Raw genomic sequence first — 25,931 nt, 5'->3', positions numbered from 1 at the left:
TGTACCTGTCTGTGTTCAAAAATGTTCAGTTGCTCCCAGCTGTTATGTCAGGCTAGAGACATTTGCCTCACCCTGGAATTTCACTCTGAGTACAGCCTCTGTTTGGCCTCATTTCTAATTATTGCCGTATTCCAATTTATCCAAATCTGTCCATACAAATCCAACCAAACTGGACTTTAGGTTGCTTCACAATGCCCCCTACACCAGCTCTCCTGCCTTTGTGCTGGTTTTTCCTATGCTGTGAATGTTGGTCTACCACCATTCCTGGCTGAATCTCTCATCTTGAAAGCCAAATTCAAACGATTGTTCTCTGAAGGAACCTTCACTAGTCCTTCACGCTTATGTACTCATTCCTTCCTCACTACTGGTGTGCTATTAGCCTTTGCTACTAGTGTCGCCTGCTCTAAACTGTCAGATTCTTGAGGACAGCGAAGCTCTCCTCCTCCATCCATGTTCATTCTTTTGTTGTTGTTCAGTTCCTAAGTCATATCTGACTCTCTGCAACCCCATGGACTGCACCACGCCAGGCTTCCCTGTCCTTCCCTCTCTCTTGAGTTTGCTCAAACTCATGTCCATTGAGTCGGTAATGCCATCCAACCATCTCATCCTCTGATGCCCTCTTCTTCTCCTGCCCTCAGTTTTTCCCAGCATCAGGGTCTTTTCTAGTGAGTCAGTTCTTCACATCAGGTGGCCAAAGTATTGGAGTTTCAGCTTCAGCATCAGTCCTTACAGTGAATATTCAGGGTGGATTTCCTTTAGGATGGACTGGTTTGATCTCCTTGCTGTCCAAGGGACTCTCAAGTCTTCTCCAGCACCACAGTTCATTCTTTATTTGCTCACTTAAGAAGATGTGGGTGTCTATTGCACACTAGCCGCTGTGCACTCAGAGGTGAGGGAGTCCTGAGTAAACACTGGTTGGGCTTAATGCTACTGGAGAGCTGATGGGATTCCAACTGGGGGACCAACTGCACTAATGAACTGATGTCCTCGCTGTTGATATGCCAAAACCTTTGCCTCAACAGGCCTTAAATGCATAGTAAGTTTGAGTTTTTATTGCCAAAGTAAAGCAAAGAACTGAGACAACTTAATGAGACAAGCTTATAAATTGTTCAGGAAAAAAATCAGCCTTTGAAATTATTGAGTCATTTCAGTTTTTATTCCAGAGTCATACAAAGCACTATCATCTGTATTATTTAAGAAGTGGCTTTCAAAACATTTTTGCCATGACTCATAGTATAAAAAAAAAAATACCTTTTACATCACAATCCAGGTCATATTCATTCATTCCTTCAGTAAGTACTGACCACCTACTATATGCCAAATACTATTCTCAGCAGACTACAGTAGTAAACAGGCAGGAAGTAAGAACAAAAGCCCTTGCTCTCAAAGACCTTACATGCAGGTGGAGCATATGATAAACAAAGTAAGTAAACTCACAAATGCACAGAAAATGAAATTCATGAACCAAAACCTCCTATGTACATGCCATATACTCTGATGTTTTCTATTAAAAAAAAAAAAAGCGGGTCACACCCCATTCAGCCATTTAGTTGGCCTCTCAATTCGGTAACCTATTGAGACCTGCACTCTGAAAAATCCTGGTCTAGGTAATTTATGAATTAGGCAGTGTGTTTATTCTTCCCCTTTTACAGAGGAGACAGCGTGACAGTCTTAAGGTTAAGTTGGTCAGCCACACTCACCTGCAAGCCGAGGAAGCACCACGGGAGCCCACTACCGCCCTCCCCATTATCCGCTGCGGTCCTCACAGCTGTTGCAGTCCCTACTTTGATGATGAAATCCTGAGCTCTGCCTGGAGCTGACCTTCTCGCCCTGCCAGGGCAGATCGCATTAGTCACCTCTAGGCCTGACTAGACTGCGCATGCTCAGGTTTGCTGCTCCCGGGCCACGCGCTGGACGCTGCTTCCTCGCTGCTGTACCAGAGTGGGCTCCGCCGCACTGCGGCTTCTTTAAGAGCAGGTCTCAACTCACCCCTTCCCCTTAAAGCATGGTGCTTTACGAGCAGGCATTAGTGAATACACACGGAACTGAACTGAGGTTGTAAGGAAGGGGGAGGAGGAAGTGCTTACTAGTCAGGACTGCAAGAGTCAGATGTTTAAAAAGGCAGTATCTATTTAAAGGGCTGAGACCAGAAAAGATACCACTGGGGAAAAGATCTTTTCACCCAGGTTATAAAAGTTACATGTTTGGTAGAAGCATCAATAGTATAAAAACTATTCAATCCAGAAATGTTATCTCCCCAGCATCAGTAGCTTTAGAATGACGCCAGTGGCTCAGGGCCTGCACAGAAGAGTAACTTACATCAACTCAAGAAAACGGGGACAAGGAGGGCCGGGCCGGCTGCGTGAGCCGGAGACGGGCGGAGGCAGAGGCCGGGCGCTCGCCAGCGGCGGGAGAAAGGGCGCCTCTGCCGCAACGGGGACCATTACAGTGCGGACAGCTGCCAGCTCACCCGGATGAGGCAACCAGCCCCCGTTCTCCACAGAGAGAATCTAAATGGCACAGCCGTATCTACAGCTGTCCACTCCTGCTTCGTACAGTTTAGGTGAGATGGGGCTGAGTGCATGGAACAAATGCCTAAGGGAAGGAAGGAGAATCTGTTCGAAAAGGGACATGAACTTTTTCTAATTCTTGACTCAAAATGTAACTTTCAGCTTAAAATCTCATCCTACCACCACAAGGCCAAAGATGAGGTCAGTTATAAAAAATACTATATCTGTGATACAGTATAAAACAATTTCAATCCTATTAAAAGTAAAAAAAAAAAAAAAATACCATTAGCTAAATGACCTCTCAGGTTCAGGGACCTACATATGTATGGATTTTTAGATATCAAGAACACTTAATTCTCTAGCCCATGATTTTCAGACTTTATTTTGAATTACAGAGACACTAATTCCGTAGGACTAAGGTCAGTTGTGGGGACTGCATATTTAAGTAAGCATCCTGGGTTCTGTTTAAAGATGCATCATGTTGAGAAACTTGCTTGACCTAATTCTTTCCTCTTGAAGGAAAAAGGGTCTCAACTTTGTTTCCAGTTAGAGCAAAAATGGGCAATAAAACTGTTCAGACGCACCATTTATGTAGGAACACTAAATAAGAGCATGTACAAAATTTACAACTGTACTTATTGTTTTTAATAGCATTTAGTCACATAATTTACAGCGGCATAGATTTATAAAAGGTATTTACGACTGGCAGGTAATTTACTCGCATCTTGGGTTTTCTTTTAAAATTGAGAATAGGCAAACTAGTTACCAGTTAAAGGATATTTTAGGATATGATGACTATAAACACAAAAGGTACACTGATATCAATTCTATAAACAGCAAATGTGAATGTAACTTAAGCCTACTGGTTCACATTTTTTAAAAGCACCCTCATTTGTTCATAAAGTACTTTAAATGGTTCTTGAAAGTCTACTGTAGACATGATATATTCAGTCCAACTAGTTTGGGAGGTGGGTTGTGTGACCACATCCACTTTGGGCTCTGATTCAGAATTAAAAATCAAACTGCCTTACACACAGATCATAGTCCTGAGCAGCAGCATCAGTTCCCAGATAATACAGCTTCCAGAGCTTTCATCATCCTGGTCACTCTCCTTTTTTTGATTTCACTTATCTTTCTTTTAAAGAAACAAAATATATAAAAAAGTCCACCAAACTTCTGAAAGTCACGGTTTGTACAGCACTGAAGGTTAGTAGAAGGCATCTGATGTTACCAAGTCACTTCCGTTACAAATATTTTCTTCATTCTGGGTCAAGGCGAGGTAAAACAGGAAGAATGAGATTCCCAAATGCAGAATCTTGAGTTATGAAGTATCCTGATGAATGTGCATGTGCATGCTAAGAAAGTTTAAAAAAAAAAGAAAAAAAGGCAATTTAGTTATTAAGAGTCACAGTTCTTCAACCAAGGCATTAAAATTACTTACCCTTTCTGAGTGCTTAAGACCAAATTTGTTTTAAAAGCCAGTTCTGCTGCTGCTAATTTTGTTTAAATACACAGAGGATCTACAATAATAAAGAATTCACATTAACAAGTTGCACCAGGTACTAATTTATCCTCCCTACTCTCTTCCTTGTGGTTCTCATTAGTCAATAATTGAGTCAAAGACGTGAATTACTTTGTTCCTGGAAGTGGGGAGGAAAACTAGCATCAAGGTCCCAGAGTGCTCTGCTCTTGGTCAATAAAGCAGGAGAGTGAGAAAGGGCAGAAGTTGGAAGGTGAAGGGGGAAGGCAGCTGATTACTGGTGATTAAGATGCCAATGTTTTGTAGAGAATGCTGGAATATAAACAACAAAACCACCAGTGATGTCCTTTGTCACTAAACAAAGGACTGTTTATAGGTGGTCTAAAGGGAGATGATCTTTAATGTAATGTCCCTTGCAATTCTGAGATTCTAAGGCTTGAAAGCATCAGTAACGATGTCTTGTCCAAGATCTCTGAGAATCTTAAATTATCCAAGATCAACAAAATACTAAAACTGTTCATCACAGTCAATTTTTTTAAGATGATGGGTTGTCAGATTTCCATATTAAGAGTTAAGTCTTAATCAGTCATGTCCAACTCTTTGCAACCCTACAGACTACAGCCTACCAGGCTCCTCTGTCTATGGGATTCTCCAGGCAAGAATGCTGGAATGGGTTGCCATGCCCTCCTCCAGAGGATCTTCCCAACTCAGGGATCGAACCTTTGTCTCTTATGTCTCCTGCATTGGCAGGTGGGTTCTTGACCACTAGCACCACCCAAAACAGATATGCTGACCATTAAAAAAAGAATCCAAGCAACAATAAATCAGTAAGACTATCAAAGGACGCAGCAGCATGACCAATTTGAAAAATATATATGTACTATTAAACTAGCCAGCCAATTCAGCTTCTTGAGCTCATTCAGGCCATCCAAATATCCTTTTGTGCACAAGCAAGCAGTCTCTTGCCAGGTGCAGCAAAGAATCAATCATGACCACGTCAATACCATAAAAGATACTTCATTACTCCTGTAACACTTTCATTGGTCCTTCTGGGCATGATCTAATGTCAGCAAACCACTGCAATTATGTATGGACCATTTTTATTGATATTGCTCCACTGAAATACAAAATAAGAACTGTGCTGGTTTCCAAGCCCCGGGAAATCTCCGGTGAGACGAGAATGTCAGTCACACTTTTCTCACCTGCAAAGCTGCCTTCTGCTGGGCTGCAATATGCTGCTGCTCAGCGTGGTCCCGGAAGTCCTTGTTGAGAGCGGGTCTCGAGAGCGCAATGCTAAAATGGGAATCTTAGTTACTTGACTATTTAGAGACTCCTTTACTTCTGAATCACATTTTTCATTAGATATTCTATATAGGAATTATTTACAAAAAAAAACCCCACAAACTTCCTGAATAAGTCTTTTTTCCTTCTTCCACTGTTTACATTAATTTATATGGAAAAGCCCGTATTATTTACTAGAGCTTCAGATTATCTCCTTTTTATCAATGATTTTTGGTCTTCTGCTTTCAAACTGATTTGAGGTACTCTGGTCTATCATAAAGTTACATTTATGATGAAAACTAAACAGCTGACTATTTCAAGCAGATGGTAGGGCATATGAAGGCAGGGTTCAAACCTGACACATTTGAAGAAATTTATGGTTCAGCAGGACTGGAGGTCCGGGCTGGAGAGGGGAGAAGTGGGTTGTCAAAAAATGAGTCTAGGAAGGAAGGTAGGTACCAGGACATGTAAGCCTTGTGAAAGAAATCAAGAAATCCAATTCCTAGGCCAGGAAATTAAACATGAGAGAATGATGAATGCTTGGAGACCGAAGTGAGAGGGAATAATAAAGTTCACATTTCTGACTGATTACTAGTAGATCTGTACCACTCATGGTAACAAGTAAGCCGAGAATACGGTCAGTGTGGAACACCCCAAGTGTGAAATGCCTGTAGGACATCAAAGTGCAGATGTCCAGGAGGCAGTCTGGTACTTGAGAGAGGAATGGGCTAGAGATGTGAGTGTGTCAAAGTTATCGGCACATAAAGAACAGGCTGTGAAAGTGGATGCAACTGTCCAGTGAAAAGACGCACACTGGGCAACTGGGTCTAGAACAGAACTCGGAGGAATGCCAACATTCAGGAGACAGGCAGTGGAGAAATGTCTAAAACAGACACCAAGACGGTATAACAGTGAATGAATGGAAGCCAAGAAGAGTATTTTAAGGAGGGAGGGAGCTGTATACAATGGAATAAAAAAAATAAAAAGCTTGTCATTTGTGATGGCAAATACCATATGAGCTCACTTATAATGTGGAATCTAAAAAACAAAATGAAAACAGACTTCTGTATACCTGAATCTAACACAATATTGTGTATCAAGTATACACCAATAAAAATTAAAACAAAAAATTAACCAATAATAATAAAAAAATAAAACAGACTCACAGATAAACAGGTGGTTAACAGAGGGGAGGGGTGTGAGGTGGGATAAACAAGTAAAGGGGATTAAGAGGCACGAACCTGTTAGAAAACAAAGAGGTCACAGGAATGTAATGTGCAGCATAAGAAATATGATCAACAATATTGTAATAACTTTGTGTAGTGACAGATGGTTACTTATTGTAGTGATCAGACCACAATGCATGCAGATGTCAAATCATTATGCAGTAAACCTGAAGCTAACATAATATTGTACAGTAACTACATTTAAATTTTTTAAAAAGGAAGAAATCAGTGGTTTCAAATAATGCTAAGCAGTCTAACAAGAAAAGGGCTTTGGTTCACCAGATTTAGCTACAAGGAAGTTGCAAGTGACCTAGGCTCCAATCTGTTCTTTGGGGCTAGGGTGGGGAGGCCTGGAAGTCAGACTGTAGTGGGCTAAGGAGTCAATAAGTGAGAGAGCAAAGATGAGTAGGTACAGACAACTCCTTTCAGAGATCTGCCTGAAAGAGAGAAGGGGAAGTTAAGGTGGTGGCTGAATGGAATAATGGGTATCAGGGAAGAGATTTAAGATGGCAGAAATGAAATAAAGATCATTAAGCTACCTCCATTTTACCTACTTGGCATAATGCTTAAAAAGTGGGACATTAACAATAATTTCATGAATAACAACAACCAAAAAACACAAAATTCTTTTCTTTTTTTGAAAGTAGGCTGTAAAGAAAATTAAATATTCTGATTAGAATTAAAATATTTAAAACCTAATCAATTTTTAAAAATCTAATTTTTTCAAATCCAACTAGGAAATAAAACTTCACATGTTAAATTCCAATGTTAAAGAAACAAATCACTGCCAACCAATTTTAGTTCTGTCCAAGACAGTTTTTATATCACTAAATATAAAAACCAGATTATTCTTCTATACCTAGCTCCAGGATGATTTGTTGAAGATTGGTTCTGCATTAGTAACTTTCTTTTTTCTTTGTCCAGTTCTGCCAAGATTGCAACTCTATTTTTGTTTTGAAAACCTAAGAGAGGGGGTGGGGAATGAGAAAGAAAGAAAACAGATTAGAGCTATTTTATAAGCCTAGGCTACCTAGAAATCCAGAAAGCAAAATTTTATTCTCTAACATGATAATGAACTACTAGTAAGCAGTTTTCCCTGTCTCTCTATTGCCTATTTTCAACCAACTGTAACAACATTATATGCAGATAAAAGCAAAGTATAACACTGACTGAGGACTTTTAAGACTTAATTCTACAGAATTTTAATCCCCAAAGGTGGGTAACAGCATCTGTTTCTTAAATCTCTGTGGCCCCAGATCCTGCAGGGATCAGTCTCTATCTTGCTCAGTCAATCTCTGAAGTGGAGATTTTCTTAGTTCTCAGTTTTAGGAGTCTTTATGAATGCCTCTTTCATGGAAGTGGAAAGCATGAAAAGTACTAGATATACTCAGGTCAAAACAGTATTTCTTTTTTTCAACTGCTTTCATTCAGAAATGACACACAGTCTTTCAAGGAACAAGTCAAAGAATTGCAACTGACTAGCAAACAGTTCTGAGAGAGAAATAGAACATAACTGAAAGGGAAAGGCTATGGTCAGGTCTTTTAGGCTCTTATTTTCTGATCTTGTCTGATGTCCCAAAATTGTACTTCCTTCTTGAGTTTTCAAAAATAATTTATATGTCAGTTTTTGCACAAAACATTTACTATATTATAGACATATATAGTCAACAGAACTTAAGTAACAATAATAGCTTATTTCAAATTTGAAACTTAAGGCAAAAAACTAGGTAGTCTATTTGTTACGTGAAGTCTGTTATGCTTAGTCGCTCAGTTATGTCTGGCTCTTTGCAACCATATGAACTATAGCCCTCCAGGCTCTTCTGTCCGTGGGATTCTTCAGGCAGGATTACTGGAGCAGGTTGCCATTTCCTCCTCCAGGGGATCTTCCCAATCCAGGGATTGAACCTGAGTCTCCTACATTGGCAGGCAGATTCTTTACCACTGAGCCACCAGGGAAGGTGTGTTATGTGAAGTAGTTAAGTATAACTTTCTAAAGCAAGATTCTCCCATTGTCAAGGTTTGCACAAACTTAACTCAAAGGCATAGATATATAAAAGTTAACTTCTATTACAATCACCACATGAACTGTTTTTTAACACAAAATATCTCTTGCCATAATTCAGCATTTTACTTTTATGTTATTTTATATGTATCTTAAAGTTAAAGGTAACTTTTACATTCTTAGAAGCATGAGGGTAATAAAACATATTATCTCATGTACAGTAGGAAGTACTATTTCTTTATAACTAAACTTTTTCCTAGTAAAATTATTTTATAATAATGCAGCACACTCTAAAAGTTCTACTTTTAGAACTATAACTCTGTCTCCATTCACAATCATATGTACTTTCATTTCCACATTCATTTATAGAAACATTTTAATACCACACATTTCTGTGTCACTAAAAATATTCTGGAGTAACTAGCATTACATCAAATTGCACTTAAACCCTAACAGCTAATAATTCACTTTGTGTGAATAGTTCTATGACACTTAAACAAAGACTAATAGGAAATCTTTTTATTGAAAAAAATCTAAAACTAAAGAATGAAAATTACTGTTTGATAAGTGGGGTTATGGATAATCTACTTTCCAATTATACTGCTTTCATAACAATGATTATTTTTAAGGATATTTAAAAAATTCAAATCCTTTCAAGTAGTTATCTTACAAGCTATATACTCTTCACAACTCTACAGTAAATCAGACTCCATCATCCTGAGAGAGCTGTCCAGGGGAGGTCCCCTGGTGGCCCACTGTCAGCACTGCGTGCTCTGGCCGCCCTGGCCGAGGCCCGACCCCTGATCGGGTAACTGGGACCCTGCAAGCTGCTCAGTGTCCCGGCCTCAAAAACCAACGAGCTGTTTAGTCCTGGAGGAGTCCATTCCTCCACTTAGTTTATTGGTTTACTAATAAACCATTAGTTTAACATGTGTATAAATGACATACAGACAGGCACTAAGGCAGATGCTAAGAATGTAATGATGTGTCACAACTTGACTTCATTCTAGCTCTCATGGTTCTTAAAACATTCCAGTGAAGATAGAGATTATCAAATAACGACACAGATGAGTGTATGATTGGAGTCTCAGATGAGCAGTCTGAAATAAAGAAATAAAGTTCTACCAGCATGTACAACAATCACTGTAGGACTCAACGTTGAGTCAGCCTGACTGAGACTGGGAGGGGGGCAGTGTCACAGCAGTCTCCCCAGAAGGAACGCTGGAGCTGAAATGTGAGATTAATTCATTTACTTAGGGGTGGAGGGACAAAATAACCCCGCCCCTGGTAGAAAGATCACGGAAGGTACAAGGTTGAGAACAGACTAGATAAGAGGAAAAGAGCCAGTAGAACAAGCTAGAGATGAGAGGTTGTTTATGACCAGAGAAGTGAACAGACATGACAAACCCAAGAGCTTTTTAGGCGGTTAAATCCACGGGACAATGAGAGAATCAATATGAGGAATAAGGAATAAGGTGTCATGGATAATTCTGAGGTTTCTGGCTCATGTAGTTAAATGGTACATTATTGCTGCTGTTAAAAAAAAAAAATGACCACAAACTCAATAGCTTAAAACAACAAGAATCTATTATCTTTCAGTTCTACAGGTCAGTAATCTCACTGGGCTAAAATCAAGAGCTGCAATTCCTTTCTGGAGGCTCTAAGAGAGAATCGGTTTCCCTGCCTTTTTCCATCAGACATGATGAGTTCCATCAGAACTCAGACCTGCCTGAGTTCCCTGGCTTGTGGTCCCCTTTCTCCTGCTGCGAAGTCAACATTGTTGCACCCGCTAACCCGACTTCTGTGGTCATTTCTCTCTGACATAGCCAGGGAAAAGCTCCCTGCTTTTAAAGACTCAAGTGACTAAAATAGACCCACCTGGATAATCTAGGATAACCTTCCCATCTCAAGGCCCTTAACCTTAATTAACCACGTGTGCAAAATTCCGTCTGCCATGTAAGGTAACAATAGTCACAGGTCCCGGGGATTATGATGTGGGTGTTTTCTGGTGTATGTGTGTGTGTGTGGGGGGGTGGGTGTGATGTGGGTGTTTTTTGGTGTGTGGGTGGGTGGGTGTGGGTGTGATGTGGGTGTTTTCTGGTGTGTGTGGGGGGGGGGGGTGTGTGATGTGGGTGTTTTCTGGTGTGTGTGGGTGTGGGTGTGGGTGTGATGTGGGTGTTTTTTGGTGTGTGTGTGTGTGTGTGTGTGTGTGTGTGTGTGTGTGTGTTCAGTCATGTCCAACTCTTTGCGACCCCATGGACTGTAGCCCGCCAGGCTCCTCTGTCCATGGAATTTTCCAGGCAAGAATATTGGAGCAGGTTGCCAATTTTTTGGAGGGTAGGCAGGCAGAATATTATTCTGCCTCCTTAATGATTCATAAAATGTATCCAGTGGTTCAAGCTTATATTAATTCAGGAGAGATTGCCTGAGTCTAGGTCTTGGCAGAATAAAAAATATAACATTATTAACATGAATTAGTTAATAGCAGTATCTGGTCTTCTAGATAGCTAGTTAATGGCAAACACTTCCTATAACTTGCAAGATTAAAAAATTATTCAACACTTTAAAAAAAATTATTCAACTTTTAGCCACCTTTTAGAATTTACTGAAAACAGAGATCAAGGAAAAGAATAAGCCCTGATGTCTGCTCAGGTGATCTCCCTGTGTTCAAGTTCTTTCTCTCTTAGACCCCAAGGACTTACCCCTTTAAGCTACTGCCTCTTCTTCTATCCATTGAGGTTCCTTGTCTTCATCAGTGGCTAAATAAGATGATGAAATCTCTTCTGCTTGAATCACCCTTTCCTCCTCATTCATTTTCCTTTTCCTCTTACAGATAAACTCATTTCCCTGAGCTTATTTATAGTAAATAGTTTTAGTATTTTTACATTTTATATTTTATTTTAGAGTTCATAGTAAGGATTTTCTGCTTAATGACAGATGCATAAGAGACACAAAAATAAAAATGAGATCTTTTGCCCCTAGTCTAGAGCTCCCAATTTTTCTTGGATGCTATAATTAGAATGTTCTAACCCACAGCAAAAGTGCAGTTTGGGAAACAATCAACAGGGAACTTGGGCACAGATTCAATTTGGGTTCTCATCTCAGTACTACCAGTTACTATTTAATATTGGGAAAATTACCTCACTATGCAGGACCGATGGGCATAACAATGACAACTTTGAAGGATGGTTATAGGAAATATAGTAAATATAAATAAAATACCTAGCATACTGCCTGCCACGTGGTTCAGTTCAGTTCACTCAGTCATGTCCGACTCTTTGCGACCCCATGAACCGCAGCACGCCAGGCCTCCCTGTCCATCACCAACTCCTGGAGTCCACCCAAACCCATGTCCATTGAGTCGGTGATGCCATCCAACCATCTCATCCTCTGTTGTCCCCTTCTCCTCCTGTCCTCAATCTTTCCCAGCATCAGGGTCTTTTCAAATGAGTCAGCTCTTCACATCAGGTGGCCAACGTATTGGAGTTTCAGCTTCAACATCAGTCCTTCCAATGCTTACTAGATACTAGCTATTACTTTTATTATCACTTAGTGTTCTCTATCATTTAGATTGTTAACCTCACTAGATTCTTTAAAAAAAAAAAAAAGTATTTATTTATTTGGTTGTGCTAAGTCTTAGTTGAGGTATGTGGGATCTAGTTCCCTGACCAGGGGTCGAACCTGGGCCCACTGCATTGGGAGCCCAGAGTTTTAGCCACTGGACTACCAGGAAAGTCTCCTCACTAGATTCTTGTCAGCCCCATTCTGACAATTCTCTTTCAGTAAACAGGTTTCTATTACAAAGGGTACAACTGATTAGCATAACTTTCTAGGTTACACTCACATGACTGGCCTCCCAGGTCAGTCTGAATGGACCTGGGGATCATAAGCTCTCTTTTACTATACAAACAATCTCATTCTAGTTTACATAACACTCTGTCTCAATTCAGTTTCATTCCTATTTGAACCTGGGCCTATAGATCAATTCCAGCATCAGAAAACTACTGTAGTGCCTGTGCCTTGGCAGTAAAAAATGAGACAGAAAGAAATCTAGCTTTATTTACTTCGAAATCTAGCTTTAAAAAACCAACTCCAAATTGTGTCTTTGCAGACATGTAATAATAAACATATCTGTTATTAAAAAAAAAATTGTGTCTTTGCATCCCCACACTCATCTTTAAGAAAGGTATAAATACAAGAATTTTAAGGTGATTTTTATGCATCACTAGGAAAAATTCTTAATTGAGAGGTAGCATACCTTACTACAAGCCTGAAGGGTAAATTTGCTTTCCTTCTGGACCATAGATGGTTTAGGTACATGGGTCTGAGGTCACCAAGACACCTCCCAGGAGCTATGCTACTCCAATCCCACATAGCATCCTGAAATCACAGCTAAGAACATCCAAAGAGGCCCCAAATCAATAGTTCCCATCACTGGATTGCAGCAATTACAGTTATTACTCAAAGAATTATGAGATAACTATAAAAGAATTAAAAGAATTAGGATGTTACTTAGTTTTTCACCAGGTTTCTCTATGTAGCTGAAATCAGGTTAGACCAATCTCCCAACTGCCAACACATGATCACAGGACTCTGATATTTACCAGTCATCAGAGCCTCTTTCCATAGGAATGGTACCTTGGCCAAATTCCAGTTTGACAATCTGCCTCTACATATTAAATTCTCAAAATGTTACTTATCAATCAAATAATTATTATGAACCCATGAAATGTTTCACACTATGATGAATGCTAAGGAGAAATGAGAGAGAGACTTCAGTAACTGTCTGCCAAGAGCTTGTGAAATTTAGTTCAGATTGCTACTCTAGTATGATAGACTGCTAGATCTAAAAGATCGCCTGTCCCCTACAGTAGAGACATTAATCCATTACACCACACAGAGGAAGATTTTTGTAAAAGTCATTGTTCTTTTGGTTATTATTGTAAGATAATTATGGAACTTTGTCTTCAATCTTTATAATAAGTAGTTCCAATACACATAAACAGTACAGAAGTAATTTAACATAGAGAGTAAAATGCAGTAGCTCCAAATAAATAGTTTATTTTCCCTGAGAGTCTCAGAGTCTACAGAATATGAAATGGACTCCCTCTGCTGGTGTCTAATAGCAACAGCTCATGACACCAAAAAATCACTGACAAAAGAGCAACAAAGTCAAAGGACTAATCTAAATTTGCTTCTGTTTAGGGGATGTTTCATAGTGGATTTGACTACGGATCAATCAAAGGCAACAGTAAAAATGATTGTGCTTTATTCCAACTGCTTAAAAAAATTATAAATCTTGAATATCTGTGCTATTACAACAGAAGGATAAAAATATTTATTTTGTTTTCATTTGGACTTCATGGTGTGACTCTGAGAAGCATATTTTCTCTCCAAAATGGATTTCTCTTAGTTTCATTTTGGTTCAAATTTTAATCTGAATCCCTATAACCTGTTGAAAAGAAGAGGTCAGAGACCACAGGGGAATGCTGACCTGTAATTAGTCCACAGAACACACAAGTCACTCTTAGACATTTGAGAGAACAGAACTGTATTAGCTGGTTACACCCAGTAAAGCTGTCACCACAGCTAGTTTTTTACAATACCACACTTCTGTAAAGGGCTTCCCAGGTGGCTTGGTGGTAAAGAACCTGCCTGCCAAGGCAGAAGACTCAGATTCAATCCTGGGAAGCATTCCCTGGAGAAGGAAATGGGAACTCACTCCAGTATTCTTGCCTAGAAAACCCCATGAACAGAGGAGCCTGGCAGGCTGCAGTCCATGGGGTCACAAAGTGTTGGACGCAACTTAGCAACTAAAACTTTCACACCCAGGATGTATTTTCTAATTCCAAGTACCCTTTGAGGAACTGCACCATTTTACTGCCTTGTGTAAAAATAAAGACTATTGTTTAAGATTAAAAAAAAAAGTGAGCAAGATTTCAGCTGCTCTAGCCCAACATAAAGGAGACAAGAGTTTGTTTGGAGTATGAGTTGAGCCAAGCCATCTGCTAGAACAAAAATCACATTTCAGAGGAATATAACAGAATCCAGGAACTCTATAGTGTATTAGTTGCAGAACCCAGGATTTCATAACAAATCACTTAGTAAGAAACTTGGGCTTCCCTTGTGGCTCAGCTGGTGAAGTATCCACCTGCAATGTGGGAGACCTGGGTTCGATCCCTGGGTTGGGAAAGTCCCCTGGAAATGGGAAAAGCTACCCATTCCAGTATTCTGGCCTAGAGAATTCCATGGACTATACAGTCTATGGGGTCACAAAAAGTCAGACATGACTGAGTGACTTGGACTTACAGTAAGAAAAAGAAAAATGTGACCCATACTCAAAAAAAAAAAAAAAAAATGCAGTGAACAGAAACCAACTCCAAAATGATTGATTTAGGTGATGTAATTAGCAGTGACACAGAACCTGTATCTCGACTCTTAAAAAAAAAAACTGATAATAAAAATAACCCAATTTTTAAAAAAATGAGCAAAAGGAAGTCTGACCAAACACTTAACAAAGATTTGCAATGGCCAATAAGCACATTATAAAGTGCCCAACATTTGTCATCAGGGAAATGAAAGTTAATACCACAATGAGATGTCACTTTACACCCTCTAAAATGGCTAAAATTGAAAAGACCAACAGTGCTCTATATGGAGCAACCAGAATTATCACACTTTAGTAGAGGGAATGTAAAGTACACTCCACTGCTCCACTCGTAGCTATTTATCCAAATATCTGCAAAAAGACTGACAAATATTCAAAGCAGCTTTATTCACAATGACCCAAACTGATAGAACCCCAAAGTCTCCAAAAAGGAAAATGAATAAGGAAACTGTGGTAAATTCATGCAATGGAATACTAGTCTGCAATAAAAAAGAATGAACAATTGATACATGCCACAACATGGATGATTCTCACAGACAGCATAGTGAGTGTGAGCTGGACACAAACATGTTTATGTGACGTTTAAAATGAAACATGACGAAGATTAATTTAAAAATAAGATCTGTCAAATGGATGCTTAATTTTGATATGGAGAGGAAAACAGAAGTTTGTTTCAAAAGTAGGTCTGTAAGTCTGTAATTTTCACTTACAAGGTGGAACTGAATACTTTCTGGAGATTAAACTTTGCTTTTGAAAACTTACTTTTAAACTAAACAAAAACTCCTTCCTTGGGATATATCTAACTTGATTTGCTTTAAGGAGCTCTTAATACAGATGAAATGTGTATGGAAAGTTTTTCAAGCAAATGAAAATAAAGGCATGGATATGGCCCAATGACAATATTAACTTCTTCAAAAGTGGTGCTGATCTCAAGTAAGAAAGTAAGAGAACAAATGTCAGAGGAGGACCTGAAGTTTACAATGTGAGCAATATTAACACAGATTAAATTATAGGATTTAGATGTTCCAGATGTTCAACCTGGATTTAGGAAAGACAGAGAAACCAGAGATCAAATTGCCAACATCTGCTGGATCATTTAAAAAGCAAGAGAGTTCCATAAAAACATCTACTTCTGCTTCATTGACTATGCCAAAGCCTTTGACTGTGTGGACCACATCAAACTCTGGAAAATTCTTACAGAGATGGGAATACCAGACCACCTAACTGGAGAAATCGATACGCAGGTCAAAAAGCCAACAGTTAGAATTGGACTTGGAACAACAGGCTGGTTCCAAACTGGGAAAGGAGTATGTTCAAGGCTTTATATTGTCACTCTGTTTATTTAACTTATATGCAGAGTACAGCATGAGAAATGCTGGACTGGATGAAGCACAAGCTGGAATCAAGATTGCTGGGAGAAATATCAATAACCTCAGATATGCAGATGACACCACCCTTATGGCAGAAAGTGAAGAAATAAAGAGCCTCTTGATGAAAGTGAAACAGGAGAGTGAAAATTTGGTTTAAAACTCAACATTCAGAAAACTAAGATCATGGCATCTGGTCCCATCACTTCATGGCAAATAGATGGGGAAACAGTGGAAACTGTGATAGACTTCATTTTTGGGGGCCCCAAAATCACTACAGATGGTGACTGCAGCCATGAACTGAAAAGACGTTTGTTTGTTCCTTGGAAGAAAAGTTATGACCAACCTAGACAGCATATTAAAAAGTAGAGACATTACTTTGCCAATAAAGGTCCATCTAGTCAAAGCTATGGTTTTTCCAGTAGTCATGTACAGATGTGAGAATTGGACTATAAAGAAAGCTGGAAAAAAAAAAAGAAAGCTGAGCGCCAAAGAATTGATGCTTTTAAACTGTGGTGTTGGAGAAGACTCTTGAGAGTCCCTTGGACAGCAAGGAGATCCAACCAGTCCATCCTAAAGGAGATCAGTCCTGAATAGTCATTGGAAGGACTGATGCTGAAGCTCCAATACTTTGGCCACCTAATGTGAAGAACTGACTCATTTGAAAAGACCCTGATGCTGGCAAAGAGTGAAGGCGGGAGGAGAAGGGGACAGAGGATGAGATGGTTGGATGGCATCACCGACTCGATGGACATGAGTTTGAGTAAACTCTGGGAGTTGGTGATGGACAGGGAGGCCTGGCGTGTTGTGGTTCATGGGGTCGCAGAGTCGGACACGACTGAGCGACTGAACTGACTGACATATAGACAAAATGCTGGAATTGCTTCAAATATGAGATTTTACTTTGCTAGTCTTTTCTTTTTGCTATTCATTTTTAATTCTGGCTACAGTAACTGCCCTATGCTAAATTTTCTATCAAAATACTTTGAGGGGAAAAGTTCCTAGTAATAAAAGAAATCCCAGGATGCACTTACCTTGTCCTGAAGGGTTTGCTGCCATCTTCCTATTTTCTGTTTCAACTATGTTCAGGGGTAACTGGGCAGCACCTTACAAACACCTGTAAAAAATAATGTGTACACACTTATCTTCATCTCTTCAGAAATATATGTCTGAAAGGCACACAACTTAAAGCAAACACCTCAAGTTATTTAGAGGGCTCAGTTGCTTCAGTCATGTTTGACTCTGTGACCTTAAAGCCTGCCAGGCTCCTGTGTCCATGGGATTTTCCAGACAAGAATACTGGAGTGGGTTGCCATTTCCTACTCCAGGAGATCTTCCTGACCCAGGGATGGAACCATCGTCTTTTATGTCTCCGTCATTGTCAGATGGGTTCTTTACCTCTAGCACCACCTGGGAAGCCCACTTAATTAGAGAGTGAAAGTCAAATGTTTATTCTTGCAGATGTTGATACCAACAGTTAGCATTACTGTCTTTAATTACATCATTAGGTTATGTTTACCAAATACTACCAAATGTATCAACTAATTGATGCTATCAATGCGATTACAGGGCTAGGAAGCAAAAATCACTCAACTATAGTGCCTTTGGATTCATTTAAGATACCTACCTAACAACTACTGTGTATACTGCTCAAGGCTAAAAAGGGAAACAAGCCGAATATTTAGCCAGTATATACTCTGTACTCTACACTATGTAAGATGACTGAAATTAGTTATTTTATTTATCACCACTTTATAAATGGGGAGATTGTGCCCACGGTGATGAAGCTAGTGCGAATAAGATTAGTTTTAAACTTCGTGCTTTTGAACTAGGCCTTGGGTAGATCCCAAATGAGCAAGATACTACTCTTGCTCTCATGAAATGTACAATCCAGTGGGAAAACACAGTCTCATTCAAGCAACCATACTAAAAAAAGTTTAATACGCGCTTTTTACAAGGCGTAAACAACGCTTTGTGAGCCGAGACGAACTGATTCTCCTGGCGTGACGAGGTATGCCTTCTAATATCCGCACGAAAGGGAAAGAGCTAGTAAACAAATGTCAGCTTTGAACAAAATAATGTTAGGTGTCTCCTGCGGCTTAAGTACAGAGCAGGCGAAACTGGGTTAGGAAGGGAGGAACAAGAGGGCCATCTTGTGTGGGGACGCCAAGCAGGGACGGGACAAGGTTGGACCAGCGTCTCAGAAGGGTGCTGGAGCGTGCGTGGAGGGCTGGCGCAGCGGCTGCGGCTGCGACCCAGGACAACACGGGGAGTGAATGCGGGAGGCAAAGCTGACGGGGAAGCCACTGTCCTACGGCAAGGGGTGGCGGCAGGTCAGCACCGGGGCCACACACCTCCATAACCGGTGCCGCAGGTGATCCTACTTACCGCGAGGCGGAAGAGCCCAGGGCCGCCTAGCCGTCGGGTCGCGTTCTCCAAAGGGGGCGCGACCACTTAAACACCCGCAACTCGAGCTCAACATGCAACTCCACAACCTTCCAGCCCCCGCTGCTCTTCCGCCTCCCAGGGACCTACCCACGATGGGGCGGAAGTCCCGCCTCCCGCCTGGACCCAACGGCCGCTCCTCACGGTGATTCGTACTTTAACTGCCAACCTCATGATACGCCACTTCCTTTCCAAAGAGTGGCAGCCAGAGAGGCTCATGGAACTTGCAGGCCGGGGGCAGGGCCAGAAAGGGGCGGGGCGCGCAGGGACGTAGGGGCGGGGCAGAGACAGAATGGGTCCCTAGCACCGCAAGTAACTATTCCGTCCAGACCGCTGGGGGGAGAAAAGCCACCATCACAGCAAGTGTGAGTCCACTTAGGTTGGGACTGAGGCAGAGCTGCGGTTGGCACTCGGAGAGCGAGCTTTAACAACCCTCTTGGGGTTGCGCATCTTAATGTACACAAATCCCGGGGATACTTTTCTACTTTAATTAAACATAAGATAAGCACTAAACTTGTAGATTCTCCAAGCCAGGCTTCAGCAATACGTGAACCGTGAACTTCCAGATGTTCAATCTGGTTTTAGAAAAGGCAGAGGAACCAGAGATCAAATTGCCAACATCCGTTGGGTCATTGAGAAAGCAAGAGAGTTCCAGAAAAACATCTACTTCTGCTTTATTGACTCTGCCAAAGCATTTGACAGTGTGGACCACATCAAGCTCTGGAAAATTCTTACAGAGATGGGAATACCAGATCACCTGACCTGCCTGTTGAGAAACCTGTATGCAGGTCAGGAAGCAACAGTTAGAACTGGACATGGAACAACAGACTGGTTCCAAATAGGAAAAGGAGTCCGTCTGTATATTGTCACCCTGCTTATTTAACTTATATGCAGAGTACATCATGAGAAACCCTGGGCTGGAGGAAGCACAAGCTGGAATCAAGATTGCTGGGAGAAATAACAATAACCTCGGATATGCAGATGACACCACCCTTACGGCAGAAAGTGAAGAAGAAATAAAGAGCCTCTTGATGAAAGTGAAAGAGGAGAGTGAAATAGTTGGCTTAAGGCTCAACATTCAGAAAACTAAGATCATGGCATCTGGTCCCATCACTTCATGGCAAATAAATGGGGAAACAGTGGAAACAGTGGCTGACTTTATTTTTAGGGGCTTCAAAATCACTGCAGATGGTGATTACAGCCATGAAATTAAAAGACGCTTACTCCTTGGAAGGAAAGCTATGACCAACCTAGACAGCATATTAAAAAGCAGAGACATTACTTTGTCAACAAAGGTCGGTCTAGTCAAGGCTGTGGTTTTTCCAGTGGTCATGTGTGGATGTGAGAGTTGGACTATAAAGAAAGCTGAGTGCCAAACAACTGATGCTTTTGAACTGTGGTGTTGGAGAAGACTCTTGAGAGTCCCTTGGACTGCAAGGAGATCCAACCAGTCCATCCTAAAGGAAATCAGTCCTGGGTGTTCATTGGTAGGACTGATGTTAAAGCTGAAACTCCAATACTTTGGCCACCTGATGCAAAGAGCTGACTCATCTGAAAAGACCCTGATGCTGGGAGGGATTTGGGGCAGGAGGAGAAGGGGACGACAGAGGATGAGATGGTTGGATGGCATCACTGACTCAATGGACAGGGGTTTTGGTGGACTCTGGGCGTTGGTGATGGGCAGGGAGGCCTGGTGTGCTGCGGTTTATTGGGTCGCAGAGTCCGACACGACTGAGCGACTGAACTGAAACTTGTAGAAATTTTTTACTGCTGTGCAATTGCAATAGTGTGTATTTAAGAAGTGGATGTACCACATCTCAGATCAAGAAGTCACTCCTTGTGGGATTGCCTAATGCCAGCACAGTAGAGCTACATGTCTATCAACACGTTGGATAGTCAGATCTGAAACCACAGTTTGAAAAAGGAAAATGTTGAATAAAGTTTGCAAAATGTAAACTCTTAAAAAAGAAAAGAAAAAAAGATCTGTGTTTCACTGGATATCTTGGTCAATGTGCCTGCTCAGTCATGTCCGACTCTTTGCGACCCCATGGACTACATATGGCCCACCAGGCTCCTCTATCCATGGAATTTTCCAAGCAAGAATACTGGAGTGGGTTGCCATTTCCTCCTCCAGGTGATCTTCTCAACCCAGTGATCGAATCTGCATCTCCTGAATCTCCTGCGTTGGCAAGCAGATTCTTTACCACTGTGTCACCCATCTATCTAGTCAATAGTTCAGGTAAGTATATTGTTGTTGTAGTCTCACAGTTGTGTCCAATTCTTTGCAACCTCATGGACCGCAGCATGCCAGGCTTCCCTGTCCTTCACTATATCCTGGAGATTGCTCATACTCATGTCCATTGAATTGATGATGCCATCCAACCATCTTGTCCTCTGTCACCCCCTTCTGCTCCTCCCCTCAATCGTTCCCAGCATCAAGTTCTTTCAATGAATTGGCTCTTTGCATCAGGTGGCCAAAGTATTAGAGCTTCAGTTTCAGCATCAGTCCTTCCAATGAGTATTCAGGGTTAGTTTCCTTTAGGATTGACTGGTTTGATAAATATGTAAATCCTACATATCTACTAGTGGAAAGTCCAAGACAAAAGGAATGCGTGTGGTAGACCTGGGGCTCTGTTAACTGATAAGGAAATTCCAGGTAACAGTCTGTGAGGTGCTTCCTCCTGAAGCCAGTATGATAACTTGTTGTTTAGTCACTAAGTTGTGTCCAACTCTTTTGTGACCTCACGGACTATAGCCCACCATTCTCCTCTGTCCATGGAATTTCCCAGGCAAGAATATTGGGGTGGGTTGCCATTTCCTTCTCCATCTTCCTGACTCAGGGATCAAACCCGCGTCTCCTGCATTGGCAGAATTCTTAAGAGCTGGACCACCAGGGAAGTCCAGATTGACTGACTTTAAATAGAAACTTTTCTTTTGCCACTGTTCTGTCCCTTTAATTAAATAGATTGAACCCTACTGTTTTCAGTGGGCTCCGTAGAGGATTCACGACACTTCATTAAGCCCCTCTTGGGCCTGGCAGCTTGAGTGCAATGTAGTGCTCTCATCTCCTCTAACGTGGTCACCTCTAAGGGACCAGGTTTCCAGTACATGCCAGTGTCCTCAAAATCCCCAGAAGAGTGCTAAGCAGGTACACCCGCTGATGGATCTTTAAACATAATGAAGCGGAAATGTGCCCTTCCATTTCATTTATTCAATAGAAGTTTAATAAAAATACAGGCTGAATGATGTGTCCTTTTCTATAGGATGCTCTCAAGTGTGTAGGCCAGAATCTCACTTTTGCTTGAAAAGCTGATCTAATCCTTTCGTCAAATAATGCTTCATGGACTCTGACTGTGTGTTGCTAGTATGCTTTTCAGCAGTATGGTTCTGTCAAAATTCAAGGCCTTTATTCTTCTTAAACTATTGAACTAGCACTATTAATTACTCCCCAAATTTGGTTCCATCTATAAATTTAACAAATTTTGCTGAAAGACTCATTTTAGATTGTTAATGATAAAATGCCAGCCCTATGCTGAGGGATTGGGGGCAGGAGGAGAAGGGGACGACAGAGGATGAGATGGCTGGATGGCATCACTGACTCGATGGACATGAGTTTGAGTAAACTCCGGGAGTTGGTGATGGACAGGGAGGCTTGGCGTGCTGCGGTTCATGGGGTCGCGAAGAGTCGGACACGACTGAGTGACTGAACTGAACTGGTGCTTCTCCAAATTCCCTAGCTGCTGCTGCTGCTTTTTTTTTTTTTAATCTTTTGGCCATGTCACGTGGGATCTCAGTTCCCTGACCAGGGTTCAAACCTGTGCCCCATGCATTGGCAGTGCAGAGTCTTAACCACTGGATCACCAGGGAAGTCCAAAATCCTCTAGTATTCTTGAATTTTCTTCTTAATTTTACTTTTTACTTACAACCCTTGGCCAGTTTTATTCTTTAGGAAAGGATGACTTTAGGAAAGGATTGCATTTCTATTGAGACAGAGGCATTTGTGTGTGTGTGTGAGAGAGAGAAGGCAATGGCACCCCACTCCAGTACTCTTGCCTGGAAAATTCCATGGACGGAGGAGCCTGGTAGGCAGCAGTCCATGGGGTCGCTAAGAGTTGGACACGACTGAGCGACTTCACTTTCACTTTTCACTTTCATGCATTGAACAAAGAAATGGCAACCCACTCCAGCGTTCTTGTCTGGAGAATCCCAGGGACGGGGGAGCCTGGTGGGCTGCTGTCTATGGGGTCGCACAGAGTCGGACACGGCTGATGAGACTTAGCAGCAGCAGCAGCAGCAGCAGCGTGTGTGTGTGTGTGTGTGTGTGCACGCGCGCGCATACGCTCTCAGTCTTTCAGGCCCCATGGACTGTAGCCCTCCAGGCAAGAATACTGGAGTGGGTTACCATTTCCTCTTCCAGAGGATGTTCCTGACCTAAGGATAGGACCCACGTCTCTTGTGTCTCCTGCATTAGCAGGCAGATTCTTTACCCCTGGCACCACCTGGGAAGCCCCCCAAGGTCTTGTGGTCAGCATGTAATCCTGAATTCTGGAACCTATGAATTAAATGTTGCCACATGGGAAAAGGGTCTCTGCAGATGTGATTGATTAAGGGTACTGAGGTGGGGAGAGTATCCTGGATTACCCAGGTGAGCCCTGAACACAATCACAAATGTCCTTATAAGAGAGAGAGGGAGGGAGAGTTGACACAGAAGAGAAGATGTGTGATCATGGAGGCAGAGACTGTGGTGATGAAGCCACAAACCAGCTAATTCCTGACAGTTCCCAGGAACCAGAAGAAGCAAGAACATTCTCCCCTCCCTTAGCTTCTGCACGAACTGATTTTGGCCTTCTCATCTCCAACACCGGGAGAGGATAAATTTCTCTTGTTTACAGGCCCCGAGTCTGTGGTCATCTTTTATAGCTTCAACAGGAAAGTGATACATTGCTTTTCGCTCAGAGCATGTGTGAGAGTACCTGAGAAACAAATGCTGGAAAGACTTTTTTGTCTGGGTTCCATTTTCATGAAATGCTCAGACTTACAAAAATATATAATAAGGTAATAGACACTGTGGAATTTACTTTACTGGCCTAAAAACAAAACATTTCAAATACATTTGAATTCTTCCAGACACCCTTCCTCTACTATGTTCCTCTCGATCCATCTCTGAGGTAAGTCAGTCTCCCGAATTTGGTTGTCATTGCTCCAATACATATCTTTAAATTTTTGCTACATTATATTTCTAAAATATATTCAACTGTTTAAAACTTTATAAAAATGTGAACATTCTATCTTGCTATCTATATGATATACATATATATATATGTATATATATTGTTTTGCAATTTACTTTTTTTGGTAATTATCTGAACTATTTCCTTGAATACTTTCTACATGCAAAGTAGCATATTGGGCAATGTGGATGATACTAGACAAATCAGACAGGAAATTTTTGCACCAACATTATCCTGTAAAAGAGCTATCACAGTATTTCCCCATGGTTTTAAAGCAAGGCTCCTACTCAGTAAGGTCAATCCAAAAAAATGCAGAAAGCTTCAAATAAGAGTTTATTGGGGCGTTTAAGAATTGCAATTCTGGAGACAGACTTGGGTAAAACCAGAAGAATGTTCTGGGGAAGAGAAAGTGTCAGGGGCTTTGAAGACAGAAGCCATGGCAGAAGAATACAAAGTACAGAGCCATGTGCTCTGACAGAAGAAAGGAGATAATATTTATCCTGAAGGGGTGGCTGTCACAAGTTGCTTTAAGGTGAGGGTCCATTAAATATCTTGAATTTCTGGAACTTTGGGCAGATGCTCTGGATGCCTGTGTTAAGACAGTAAGTGGTCAAAGGTCAGATTTCCATCTGGGCTGAGATGTGCATAAGGCATACTTCCTCAGTGGCCTCCCAGCGGTGTTTTATTTAAAGAAAACTTTTTTAGATCCCACCACACAGCTGAAAGGATCTTAGTCCCCTCACAAGGGATCAAACCCAACCCCCCAGTAGTAAAAGCGCAGAGTCTTAACCACTTGGCTGCCAGGGAATTACCCTGCCTACACCTAAAGAGGTCTCTTAGCAATACTGACTCCATTTTCATTTTTCTTGCACAGTATCTACCATCTAAAATCTAAATATGTGACTATAACTTTGAGTTAATAATATGCCTATCTCTCTTGTTACACCGATGCAGTTTAAAGCATGTGATTCTCCCAGAGCAAACATCATTTTATCATTTTGAGGAATCTTTTCATTGGCAACACCAGGTATGATCATTTTCTATACTTTACTCCTAACACCTGTAAGGCAATAGAACTCCCACTTATATTTACAAGATTTTCAAGGTAAATATGACGATACTTCTCAAAATTAAGAATTGTTTACAACTTAATCACAGAAAAAAACCTCACAAAATTGATACATTCAGATCAATACATTAAATTTATGTGACACTGATGTTTTGGCAAACTTGGTCACTATTCACAGTGGGAAGAGGATGCCTTTAGCAGTTGCATGCATCTTTAGGTTTGCTTGCCTCTTCCACCAGTTTCTCTATTCAAGATTGTAAACTTTCATCTGCATGGCACAATGTGAAGTCATTTGGCTTTCATTTGGCCCAGTACTACCAATAGGCCCAAGCAAAAGAGGCTCCTGCCTCCATGTTTTAGATGGTCTTGCATAATATACACGTGTACACATACACATTTGTTTTTTTTTTAATTGGGGGCTAATTACTTTACAATATTGTGGTGGTTTTTGCCATACCTCGACATGAATCAGCCATGGGTGTACATGTGTCCCCCATCCTGAGCCCCCCTCTCACCTCCCCCCCACCCCATCCCTCAGGGCTGTCCCAGTGCACCAGCTTTGAGTGCCCTGTTTCATGCATCAAACTTGGACTGGTGATCTATTTCACATATGGCAATATACATGTTTCAGTGCTGTTCTCTCCAATCATCCCACCCTCACCTTCTCCCACAGAGTCCAAAAGTCTGTTCTTTATATTTGCATCTCTTTTGCTGTCTCACATATAGGGTCATCATTACCATCTTTCTAAATTCCATATATATGCGTTAATATACTGTATTGGTGTTTTTCTTTCTGACTTACTTCACTCTGTGTAATAGGCTCCAGTTTCATCCACCTCATTAGAACCGATTCAAATGCATACTTTTTAATAACTGAGTGATATTCCATTCACACGCACGTTCTTTAAGGAACAGATGAGAATCTCTGGCAC

The 25,931-nt window shown here is 41.2% G+C and overlaps 1 protein-coding gene across 1 annotated transcript; it reads right to left on the bottom strand.

The window, feature by feature from the left end:
* Nucleotides 1-1,134: 1,134 nt before the first annotated feature.
* On the bottom strand, nt 1,135-18,809 carry LOC122710202 (INTS3 and NABP interacting protein). The gene is made up of 5 exons (XM_043927845.1): nt 18,643-18,809; nt 17,289-17,371; nt 7,357-7,459; nt 5,193-5,283; nt 1,135-3,865 (listed from the first exon to the last, which is right to left on the bottom strand). Exons 2-5 carry the CDS (start codon nt 17,311-17,313, stop codon nt 3,770-3,772), a joined length of 315 nt encoding a protein of 104 aa, XP_043783780.1. The 5' UTR covers nt 17,314-17,371; nt 18,643-18,809; the 3' UTR covers nt 1,135-3,769.
* Nucleotides 18,810-25,931: the final 7,122 nt, after the last annotated feature.

The sequence above is a fragment of the Cervus elaphus genome, chromosome 16, assembly GCF_910594005.1.
Source record: "Cervus elaphus chromosome 16, mCerEla1.1, whole genome shotgun sequence".
In the NCBI taxonomy this organism is placed as follows: Eukaryota; Metazoa; Chordata; class Mammalia; order Artiodactyla; family Cervidae; genus Cervus; species Cervus elaphus.
Note: the sequence above shows the minus strand (reverse complement) of the source record. Positions and strands in the feature narration are given on the sequence as shown.